Raw genomic sequence first — 12,279 nt, forward strand, 5'->3', positions numbered from 1 at the left:
GACCCAACTCAGGACAGCTACAGGGCAAGCACCTTACCAGCTGTTCTATCCAGCCCCAGTCATCAAGATAACCTTAAATCCCATTTAAGAAAATTCACAATTTAATCAAAAATGTCATTGTATTTCAGTTTTACAAAATAAGACTCAAGGATAATATGACAGATTACCTCCTACATACTTTCTCTTCAATTATTATTTCTAAGTATTCCTGCAAAAAAGCTGATCACCAAACAACAATACAGGGTGGTATACACTTAACATTAGTGTCTTAATAAAATTCTATCAGTTATTTAAGTAAGTAAATGATAATAATTTCTACCAGGCTAATTCAGTGGTCTCAGAGTTCTCTGAAAGAATAAATATTATACTAAGCTAGGAACCAGAGATATAGTACACTGGGTAGGATGCCTTCCTTACAGTCAACCTGGGTTGGATCCCCAGTTTCATACACGGTCCCTGTGCCCAACCAGGAGTGACCCCTGAATGCAAAGCCAGTAGTAGTAAGCCAGGTATTGCACTCCTTCCCCCAAATTACATCACACTAAAGTGCTATATTTCTCTCGATAGACTCAATTTAGGTCAGCATTTTTGTAAAATAATCAAAAGCCATGCCAAAAAAGCCATCCTTAAGGTATGAAACATAATTAATAGATACTGTAAATAAATACAATTCACAGTCTCTATTACCTGAAACAGATAAGACAGGCATTGACTGAAGCAGGTGTCCAGTTACAACTATCCTAAGGTGATACTCTGAACCCGGCTAATCCTCTCCTTCAATCTATAACCTACTGTAACACTGTGTTCCATTTCCTCCCCCAAATATATCCAATGGCCAAAATTAATACAACACAACATGAGTCATTCCTTTGTGATTCTAAGATGTATACCTTTGTCAACAGTGATTTAAAAGTCTTGAAGATGGAAGGCATACTAACAGATGCCTTCAAGAGAAAATACAATCTGGCCTGACATTTTTCCCTGAGAAACGTCTTCCTATATGAAAAGATGGCATCACCTAGCGCCAGTTTTTACTTTACCAACACTTGATTATAATCTTGTCACAATAAATGACTGACATTAAATGATTTGTCTTGGAGCCAAAAAGTCCGTTCTGAACATACGCTTTGCTCATAGGAGGCCTCAGTTTGATCCCCAGGACCAAATGGTCCCAAGAAGTGCCAGAAATGACCTCTGAGCACTGAGCCTACTCATCTCCAAGGAGACAGGTTTGTTTCCCCACCAAAAAAAGAACCAAGAAATGCAGAGACGGAGAGATATTACAGGTGCTAAGGTGCTTTCCTGACCTTACCTACAACTGACTCTGATTTAATCCCTAGCCGACTATATGATCCCCCAAGCACTGCCAGGAGTGATTCCCAACCATAGAACCAGAAGTGGTCCCTAGTGCACCACAATACAGCCCAACCTTCCCCCTTAAATTAAAAATAAATAAATAAATAAAAATCAACCTTCTGGATCTGGGAAGATAGCTCAAGGGGATGGAGCGCCTTCTCTGCATGGGGGAGGCCAAGGAACAGATAATACATGGTCTTCTGAGCACTGCTAAGAGCAACCCACAAGCACTGAGCCGGAGTAGCCCAAAGCACTGCCAGATGTGGGAGACCACCCCCTCCAAAATCAATCTTTAAAGGGTATATTCCCTCAAAGACAATTTTCACCGACACCACTTCAATTAACAGTGAAAATGTGATGTTAGATGAATGATAAACATATTAAGACCAACCGAGTATTTAGGATTCAGTGGTCAGAAAGCTACTGCTAAAAAAAAAATAATCTTGGCAACATCCATGCTCTGTGTTAAATACTACAGCCTATAAAATGTCACATGTACAATCTTTTAGTTCCAACTCTTTCAGAAATACTAAGACAGGTAGTACAGGGGTAAGGCTTAAACATGGCTGGTCCTGATCCAGGGCACTGCATATAGTCTCCAAGTACAACCAGGTACTTGCTGGTACTTGGAGATCCCTGAGCACAGCCACGAGTAAACCCTGAACACAGCTGGCTGTGGCTTTATACACATACAATTTTTTTTGTTTGCTTTTTGGGTCACACCTGGCGACGCACGGGGGTTACACCTGGCTCATGCACACAGGAATTACTCCTGGTGGTACTCGGGGGACCATATGGGATGCTGGAAATTGAATCCGGGTCAGCCATGTGCAAGGCAAACGCCCTACCCATTGTGCAATCACTCCAGCCCCGTCCCTCCCAACACACAATTTTTGTGGGGCCAACGAGAGAGACTCAATGCATTCTTTGCATTTGGGAGACCCTGCATGGATCCCGGAGCAATTTAGTCAGATATGGCCCCCAAACAAAATGATTTTTTTTTTTTTTTTTGCTTTTTGGGTCACACCCAGCGATGCACAGGGGTTACTCCTGGCTCTGCACTCAGGAATTACTCCTGGCAGTGCTCAGGGGACCATATGGGATGCTGGGATTTGAACCCGGGTCAGCCGCGTGCAAGGCAAACGCCCTACCCGCTGTGCTATCACTCCAGCCCCAAACAAAATGATTTTTAAAGTATGCAAATAAAATGCATTATCATGTTCAAATGCTAGCCAAGGAGATTAATGTATTCTTTCCCTATCAGACCTGCCTCTAACCTTAAAATAAGCATGTTCTAAAATCTTAAAGATCACTGCACTATCCACTAGTCACAGAAACATCTAAGGAGAATATTTTAAACAACATTAAATATATTAAATTTATTTGGGGGCTTCTATGGGAAAGGTCAAACTTAATTTTTTTAAATCCCCTACAAGGAAGGAGGAACTGCAAACTTGTCTAGCTATAAATATATCTTATAGCAAGCCATTCCTTTAAATACAATAAACACTTGTTTAAAAACAAGCCACTAGAGAGCAAAACGCATGCCCTGCCACAGAAGCAGAGCGGGGTTGGGGGGACGAGGTGGGGGCGGTGGGAGGCACACTGGGATCACTGGTGGTGAAGGGATAGGTACTGAGCATTTTATGACTAAAACACAAGCACTAAAATTTCTAAGTCTGTAACTGTACCTCACAATGATTCACTAATAAAAAATTTTAAAAAATAACTTCTTTAAAAAATAAAATAATAATAAAAATAAGGCTATGAAAACTCTAACCAAGATTCTGAGTTCAGATACGTGTGAACTTCTTGTGACAATATAGCTTGAAGTAGTAATAATAAATCATTTGATCAAAAAAAAAAGCCATTTATTTGTGCATCTCAAAATTCCTACATGATATCCATTCAGGACTGTGATAAATAGGGAAAGAGAAGTTCCCAAAGATGTGAGTAAGAGTCCTAACCCACAAATAATAGTCAGAACCAGTCCCTGAAATTCCAGCAAACTTACTCTCCAACTACTTGTTGTGGCTGGTAGAAATATTCATGAAAACATCCTGGAGGCTAAAACTAAAAGCAAGTCAAAGCTTTGCTGACCAAGTTTAAGTGGGTCACTGGAGAAAAGTTCAGAAGAATTTAAAACACCGCAGCACTAAAGAAAACACCACTGCTGAAAGGAACCACATGGGTGAAGTCACCCCCTCCAAACAACATGGCAGACACAATGAATGGCCAAACAACCCTAAAGCCTGGACCCAAGAGGTCACCATCCGTTCTACCCAGTGCACAACTACAGATGTACCTTCTCTGCGTACTAACCCAAGGATTCTGTTTCTCAAACAGCAGCAATTACTTAATTCCTCATGGGCTAAGTGTGTGTCCATCATCACTCTGGGATCTTGGCATGCCAAGCTCCATAAGTCCCCCCACACCAAATGCCAAGACAGAATTAGGCCATTTACAGAGAGGACAACACAGAAGCTGAGCAGCCCAGTAACTCATTGGGTATTAGGAGACTAAAAAATACCTGACAGGATCAAAATTCAAGTCTCTTGTTTGGGGGCCATATCTGCCTAAGTTGCTTCGTCTCTTTCTTTACTGGCACTTGGTTTCATGGCAACTTTCTCTTATGGTCTCCAAGTCATTAGCACTGTAGCACTGTCGTCCTGTTATTCATCGATTTATTCATCGATTTGCTCCAGCAGGCACCAGTAACGTCTCCATTGTGAGACTTGTTACTGTTTTCGGCACATCGAATACACCACAGGTAGCTTGCCAGGCTCTTCCGTGCAGGCAGGATACTCTTGGTAGCTTGCCGGGCTCTCCGAGAGGGACGGAGGAATTGAACCCAGGTCAGCCGCATGCAAGGCAAATGCCCTACCGCTGTGCTATCGCTCCAGCCCCCAAGTCATTAGACTATTAAAAAAAAATTTTTTTAAACTCCAACCCTGCCCTAAACAAAACTGACAAGTCCATACAGACCATGTTCCCTATTCATTATCCCCCCTTTCAGCATTCAATTATGGTGACACTGATGCCAGATAACATTAGTTTGCAAACCCTGGGTGAGACTACTTACAACAAACATTTACTGAGTATTTACTATGTAGTACTACATGCCAGATACCATTCTAAATGTTACAGCAACCTCACTGAAGTAGGTTTCATCAATATCATTACTTTATAAAGAAACTGAAGCTCAGAAAACCTTAATTAGCTACTCGAGGTCAAATCTGATAAATGGGGATCAAGCAAGAAAATGGGGCTGCCTAGTTCTACATCCACAGCACAAGCTCTTAGTGCTGACCTTCCTTTCTCCCAGGGAATTTATTCAGGGCTTTTCATATAACACCCTCAAAAATGTAAAGCTACTCTTAACTAAGTAATACATGATTATCAAACCCAACTTACAGATAAGCAAATAGAAGCTGAGAATGGTAAAGTAACAGCTTAGAGTAACTGAGCTCCTAGCCACTAAAGCATGGGTTGAATCCATTATTTTTTCACACATATACAATGTGATGACATTGTACCATGTCAAAGGAAGATGATAACCATAGGAAGAAAACAATAATTTATGTATTTCAAAGCAGTCAGCTGGTTTTGATAATTCTAGAAATTATCTAGAACTACATAAAAGTTCTTTAAATGTCTAACTTTGGGAAAAGAAATAAAGGCAGTGGTAATGAGGAACTGACGGGGGAAAAAAAATTGCTTCTTAACTATTATGAAGCAGAAAATTCCAAATTTTTCAGAATAGAATCATCTTTTACCAAGGCCAATCATCGTATTTGACCGTGCTATACAGAGAACTCCATCAAAGCTGCTCAAGCACACACACCATGCTCCCGCCTGGACAAGGCTCCCTCCCACCCATCGCAACAGACAAGCGCCAGCTTTATTAGTCATGCTCTATTCCCTGCAAGATCAAGAAACAAAGGCAACAGCTCAGAATCCCCCTATTTTACGCTAAGCTCCAAAATCTGGGAACATTCTGAAAGGAAAAGATTAAGTTTCAGGTGTGATCTGAGATGAAACTATGAAGAAACAGGTAAATGAATGCATGTCATACTCTTTGTCTCTTGTGCAGAAAGGATTTGCTTCTCTTCAACCCATAAACACAAAGACAAAGAAGAAAACAATGCAGAAAAGTGATTTTCCATACCACGAGATAAAAACAATACCATGACTGCTTTCAACGCTGCTGTGGTAGACCCAATTAAGACAGCAAAACTCCTCTGCACTTAGACACTTCAGTATTTCAGAAAATGTCTTCCACCAATTACCCATTCGGAGTAAGAGTGAGCAATAAAATCACGCTTCTTAGCCTATTTCGCTCACATCCCAAAGGTCTCAGATAGCAAAAGAGACTACTGTAAGAAACATCTCTTTTAAAATTACCAGTCTGACTTAGGATAATCAGGCTTACATCCTTAACAACAGAAAAGCAAATTAGAAAGCAGTGAACAACCCCAAAGGCAGCCTGGGTGCCAGACACACACTTTAAGAGCTGAAAGATACCGGGGAACAAATTGTAATTCATAAGTATCTTTTTATAACATCTGGCAGCCGCATTAAAAAAAAAATGGAAGGGAAAAAAAGAATAATCACAGGATCACTCGCAGGAGTCCGTGTAAAGGCTGAGATAGTTAATGCTCAAGACAAGTATCAGTGCTGCCTATGAAAAGCCTTAAATATTTAAATGAGTCCTGAGAAATCAGGTATCCTGTGAATAAGGATGTGTTCAGTGGATAAACAGGTTCCACTGTCAACCCTTTCTAGAAGCAGGTTTGTGAAACAGGAAGTCTTAAGGAAATACCACTCAAGACTTCATGAAATTGGGAGCTGTCTTTTTTTTTTTAAGTAAAAACTGAGTATTCTCCCCAAAGTTGCAAGTTATTATTGTTATATATTTTTAAGTGCTTTCTTATCAAGGAATCTAGACACACGCCCCTGTAAGGCTTGCTGTGCAAACCGAGAGTGTGGCCCCCACTTCCTCCCCATCTCCACTTCCCCTGGAATGTTCCCTTTCTCAAACACGGCTCTCTCGAAATGAAAACTTCCATTCCCTGAGCTAAAAGAAAGCAGGTTTTCCCAGCCCAGCTGATGCCAGCTCCGTCACCCCAGTTACCTTTTTTTAGCCGGCCAAACGTCCTAGATGAACCAAAATTAAAAAGCTAGATCGTTCAAGAAAGCAAGTCCTAGGGCATTTGGCAAGCAACGAGGGGGGGGGTGAGGGGGGGAAGAGATTAATAAAATAGGGAAATGGCAAAGGGGGGGAGGGCGCACAGAACTTAAAAGCAAAACCACCACACCCTCAACTCCGCGCTACGACACATCTCGAGCCAGGAGGGGCCTTTTACCTTCATCTTCCATGGAAACTGCACTTGGGTTGATGGTTACAAAGTCTTTAGTGTCAGCCGCGGCCACACTGGGAATAGAGAGCAGAGGAGGAGGAGGACAAGGAACAGAAGCAGCCCCCGGAATCCCAGGCAGTCACCCCCGCGCCCGGCCACACGTCCCGCGGCTGTTCCCACCACCCCTAGCAGCAGCATCTGCAAGAGAAACCAGGAGAAAGCGCGGCTGACGGGGAGAAGGGGAGGGGGGCGCCGGGAGGGGAACCCCCCTCCCCGGCTCCGCGTCACCCCCGGGGGTCCCGCGCCCGCCGGCAGCCGCCCCCACCCCGCCCCGCGGGTTGCCCCACAACGCCCGCTGGGGACAGCGCCTGAGGGGGGGACACCCCGTCCGCCCCGCGCGGCAGAGAGAGAACCCGGGACGCCCCTGCCCTCAGCCCTCAGCCCCTGGAAGTTTCTGGAAATGGAGGGGTGGGGGCCGAGGGAGGTTGGGGGGCTGTCGCTAAGACGGGTGCCCGCCTTCAACCCCAAACCCCCCTTTCCTCGCCCCCCACCCCAATACACACACGTCCCGGCGTCGGGGACTCACCCGCGGGGACTCGCAGGAGCGCCCCGCGCGGCTCTCCCGGCCGAGGCGCCGCCAAGCCCCGGAGCCTGCTCCCGCCGGGAGGAAGGAGCGGGCGGGCGGGCGGGCGGGGAGGGGGCCCCGGTGAGGAGGTGAGGTGTGGGAGGAGGGGACCCGTCCCGGTCGGCGCCGCGGGCTCCGCGCGGCCGCGCTGCTCTGCTCCCGGCTCCGCCTCCTCCGCCTCCTGCGCTCCGCCCCTCCCCGCCGCCGGCCGTCCCGGCGCGCCCCGCACTCCCGGGCCCACCGCCCACCGAGCTTTGTCGCCGCGACTTCCGGCGGCCGGCGGCGCGCGCGCGCGCGCGCACGCGCACTGGCGCGCAAGGGCGGGGCCGGCGGAAGTGGAGCTGGGGCGGAGCGCGGCCGCCTCGCCGAGGGCCGGGTTGAGGTGCGGAGCCCCCTGGGGTGGGGGCCCCCCCACACGCTGACCCCTCGCTGACCCCTCGCTGACCCTCGGCCCCGCCTCCCGGGCCCCCTCCCGCGGTGTGGGCGGTCACCCCCCGGCGGGGGTCGTGGGGCTCCCGGGTTCTCCCGCCCCCGCCCGCACCCCTCCCCGCGCCGGGCCTTCTCCGGGCGCTGCGGCGGGGTGTTGTCATGGCCGCTGTCCCCGAGGTGTTTGGGTTCCCCTCAGCACGGCCCCTCTCCGGGGGGCGGCTGTCGCCCGCTGCCAGGCGACGCGGGCACAGGCAGAGCCTCGGCGCTGGCGCCGTCCCCAAGTTCTGTCCCGGGGACGGTCGGGGACGAGGAGCCCCGCGGGAGCCTCCGGGGGGGCGCGCGGGGGCACGACGCCGCCCTTTTTGTCCCTCTCTTTGGAATTTCAAGCTTGTGGCCCCCGAGGTTGGAACAGTCCAGACCCCCGAAAGCCCAGCGGTGGGAGCTGAAGAGGGGTTAGGAGGGGGGCGGGGGCCGTTCCCTCGGCCACTGGCTCTGTCTTTGGCCTCTGAGGCGTTTCCCTTGCTCCAGCACCAGCCCCGGGCTTGCCGCCCCCCCCCCCCAACCTTTTACTGGCGGGACGCGGGGCTGCTGGGCCCCCCCTGCCGAGCCCCGGGCCAGAACCGGCGGACCCGGGTCCTGGCTCGGGTTCCGCTAGAGGGCAGGGCTGCGAGCCTGCCAGGGATGCGCCTTCCCCGGGACTGGACGCAGACCTCGAGGGATGCTTTCCTTAGAGGCCAGTAGTAGTTTGTTTTTTTCCCCCTACCTATGCGGACACCCCCATTTTTCACAGTCGCCCCTTATTTCAGGTCCTGGAACACGCCTCAGTGTGATCTCTGGGCCAGGGGCTCAACGTCGAAAGCAAGAGGGGGGAGGGTCAGGGTTGCCCGTTTTCCTCTTCTCTGCTCCCAGTGGGAACGGGGAACCAATCTCCCGGGCGGCTTTTTAAACTTGCACGTTTCCCGAAGTAGCTTTCAGAGTGGGTTTGGCGAGATCCCCCTTAAATTGCAAAAGTCACACCCTCCCTGTCAGGATGAAGTGGATTTCACGTCTGCGTGACCACCGTGCCCCCGCCTCCCCAACCCCTCTGGCGTGCGTGCTCAGCAGGTTTTTGATGGTCCAGCCGTGCTCAGAAGCCCTCCATCTGTACAGCCAGAAATGTGCTTGTTACGGGTCGCAGTCAGTTTGTGAGGGTTGTTAATTTCTCACAGGACCTTGACCCCCGGCTCCACATCGTAATAAACAACATCAGCAGCCAAGGAAGGAAGTGTATGTGATAGAGATATATTTGATTATCCCACGTGACAGAGATTACTTGATTTAAAAAACGGTCTTACAAAATGGAGGGCTATTGCACTGCAGAATTTGCGATTGGATGGCTTTGGTTGGCTCACTTTTTCTAAGGCAATTTTTCAGAATGATCTATTGTGCACTGCAATACCCCAGCATTAACACTGAATCCGTAATTAACTCTGCCAAAGATTTATCACTCCAGGGTTTATACCCAAACTAGCTGACACTGGAATTTTACTTTTTATTACCTAAATGGGGAAAACCACTGTTGATATTGTTAAACCTAAACAAAAGAGAAGCTGGGTAAGACCATCTCTGACAAGACATTGTTACATGCTCTTCATCTGCCATTCTTTTTACTAATTCATAAGCTTGGGAGAAGTAAAACACTTTTAGGACAGCTGGTTGGACCACTTAGGCTTCATCAATTTATCTCTGCTAAGCCAATCTCTTTTCCTCACCTGGAAACTTCTATGGGGGTGGGGGAGAGGAGTAGGTCAGTATCACCAATGTTTAACTTCCTGCCCACAAGAACATTTATTAAGGCTCTTCAAGCAATAGCATAACTGCTTGGGCCACAAAGTTTTAGAAATCTTTTCTCTCCCTGTGTCTATTGCTCTACCCTTACACTAGAGCTCTGTCACACTACCTCCTCATCTCAGAAAAAGAAGACTGAAATACATGTACACTGCATTGTATGTGTACAATTATTTGTATATACACATATAGGTGGATGTATATACATTCACAAATACATGAAATTTAATAGAAATACAGGTATTCACACACACCCTCAAAAGATTGCTGTGAGGATCTGATGAAGGAAACAGGTTGTAAATTATAAGCACTAGAAAATATAAGACCATACATCGTGATAAGAACTAGTGGGTATCAAAAAATAATATTGATGGCAGTGAAATGCATTCTTTTTCAAGTGTCTTAATAGTTCCTTTTTAGAAATCAATGCTCTAAAATTTTTTAAATCATTATTTGTAATCAACAAAATCAAGTTTATCCCATTTAAAAAATGGTCACATATGAACAGGCAGGAAGACATTTTTCAAGTGTATCCACTTGGGGGAAATATAGAAATACAGATTAAGGAAGATTGGTTATAATGTTCTCATCTTTTTTTTTCTTTTTGGGTCACACCCACCGATGCTTAGGGGTTACTCCTGGCTTTGCACTCAGGGATTACTCCTGGTGGTACTTGGGGGACCATAGGGGATGCCGGGGATCGAATCCAGGTCGACCACATACGAGGCAAACGCCCTACCCGCTGTACTATTGCTCCAGCCCCTCTCATCTTGCTTATACCATGCCTTATTACATACACAAAAGATGTGAGGCATCTAGTTTTTAATATCTAATTTTATAGCTGACGTTTTTATATACCTGGATGATGAATATATGGCCTTTTAGGATTCAAAAATTTATTTGGAAAGGTTAGTTAAATCTAACTTAAGTGACTTATTTCAGTGCCTGTTTAGGCATTCTAAGTACCAAAGTTAAATAGTAAAGGAATTTTACCTAGCTTCTAGAAAAGATGTGGTCACTTTTTTCAAGTGGTGTGTTTTTAAAGAATTTGAAGACAGGACTTTATAAGATAGCTTACTCCAATTGAACAACAGAAGTACTTTTCTAGTTGATTAAGAACTTTTATTATTTTACCAAATGTTGTGTTTTGTCCTAATGACATAACCATGTGATTCTTCTCAATTCAATCCATTAATGTAATGGACTTTTTGGCTAGGTATATTTTTTGTCCTAAAGGATAAAGGACTTGCTAAGTGTCCAGTTGGGGGAAATACAGCCTGACTGCAGGGAGTCATATGAGAAGCTGGAGAGAGTTCATACCTAACATACCCCAGGCACAGGTTCAGTGTGGCCCTGAAGGCTCCTGAGCATAAGCAGGTGTGCCCCTTTAGATCCATAAGCAACCCAAGCACAGCAGGAGCTCCCCCGCCCCACCAAAACAAAATGTGTCATATGAGATGATTGCCTAACAACCACCTGCCAGAATTGTTGTAAATCTGCTCAGTTCTATGTTTTGGCGGTGCCAGAAGCTTAAAAAAAGAAATAGAAGCGGAAATCAGAATCAGTTGGGCAGGTCCAAACAGAGATACAGACACCCAAGGCTTTTCAAATAATATACCAGCTTCCCATAGCTTTTATGCTTGCTAGAATTCTAACCTTGAAACACTTGATGAACTTGAGCAGAATTGCAAAATTTAAAGATTGCCTTTAATTTTTTTTTGAAGTTCATTTCAGCACCAGAGACAGAGTTCATGGATTAAGGTTCTTACCTGCATTGAGCCAACCCAGGTTTGATCCCTGCATAGCACATGATCCCTCAAGCATATGGTCCTCCAAACTGCTGAGGAGTCATCTCTGAACACAGAGACAGGAATAAGTCCTGAGCAATGATTTTTTTGGGTTAAAAAAAAAAAACAAATACATAAATTGTAGTTGGGTTCAATTTTCCCACTGGACAGTCCTGAGTGGTGATATTTGGACCTTGGACCTTTGGTATGTGCTGTCTTCTGAGTTGAAGGTGAGAGTAGGTACCATACACAAAAGGACAAAAGGAAAGGAAAAAGAGCAGAGTGTGAGTTCTGTGTTCAGAATCATGTTTTGACATCACTGTTTCCACTGGAAATCAGACAATCTTCCATATCACATACCTCCGTGGTTTGTTTTGACATTTAAAAGTACCTATGAATGGCTGGAGAGACAACTCAACTGGGCTGAGCGCGTGCTTTGCATTCAGAAGGCTTGGGTTCCATCACTGGCACCACAGGGTTCCCTGATCACAGAGTCAGGAGTAGCTCTGAGAATCCCATTGGGACCACATCCCATTTGGGACCACATCCCACTAGCTGTGGTCCCAAAATAGAGCCAAAAAGGTGCAACTTATAAGTTATTTAAGGGTCAGAGAGATATGTGGTGAGCGGGCCTTCAGCATATAGCTTGCAGTCAAACATTCGCATAAACAGGTTGAAAAAGCCATTTTACAAGAACAAGAGGACTGGGACATTTTTACAAGAGCAGGATGGTTAGCCAACAGGAACAGATAGTTCAGCCTTCTGGATATCTATTGTTATCTCCCCTAGTTGCCCCGGGTGCCATTAGTTACTTCTAGTTTTACCTTAAGGCCATGACGCAAGTAGATTGAAACCTAAGCATGCATAAGCGCTGTGGAGTTACAATAAAGTATTC

At 46.2% G+C, this 12,279-nt stretch overlaps 1 protein-coding gene across 2 annotated transcripts in view; it reads right to left on the minus strand.

Moving 5' to 3' along the window:
• ATP2C1 (ATPase secretory pathway Ca2+ transporting 1) overlaps positions 1–12,279 on the minus strand; it is a 126,569-nt gene that overhangs the window by 86,937 nt on the left and 27,353 nt on the right. Inside the window, exons 1-2 of one of the 2 annotated variants that reach the window (XM_055134605.1) lie at positions 7,303–7,612; positions 6,723–6,914 (exon numbers count right to left, since the gene is read on the minus strand). The exons of the other annotated variant lie outside the window; for it this stretch is intronic. Of the exons in view, the coding sequence (XP_054990580.1) occupies positions 6,723–6,728 (6 nt within the window). The 5' untranslated portion in view covers positions 6,729–6,914; positions 7,303–7,612. Of the gene's footprint in view, positions 1–6,722; positions 6,915–7,302; positions 7,613–12,279 lie in introns of those variants that run through there. 2 annotated transcript variants of the gene reach the window in all.

This window comes from Sorex araneus, chromosome 4, assembly GCF_027595985.1.
Source record: "Sorex araneus isolate mSorAra2 chromosome 4, mSorAra2.pri, whole genome shotgun sequence".
Classification (NCBI taxonomy): Eukaryota; Metazoa; Chordata; class Mammalia; order Eulipotyphla; family Soricidae; genus Sorex; species Sorex araneus.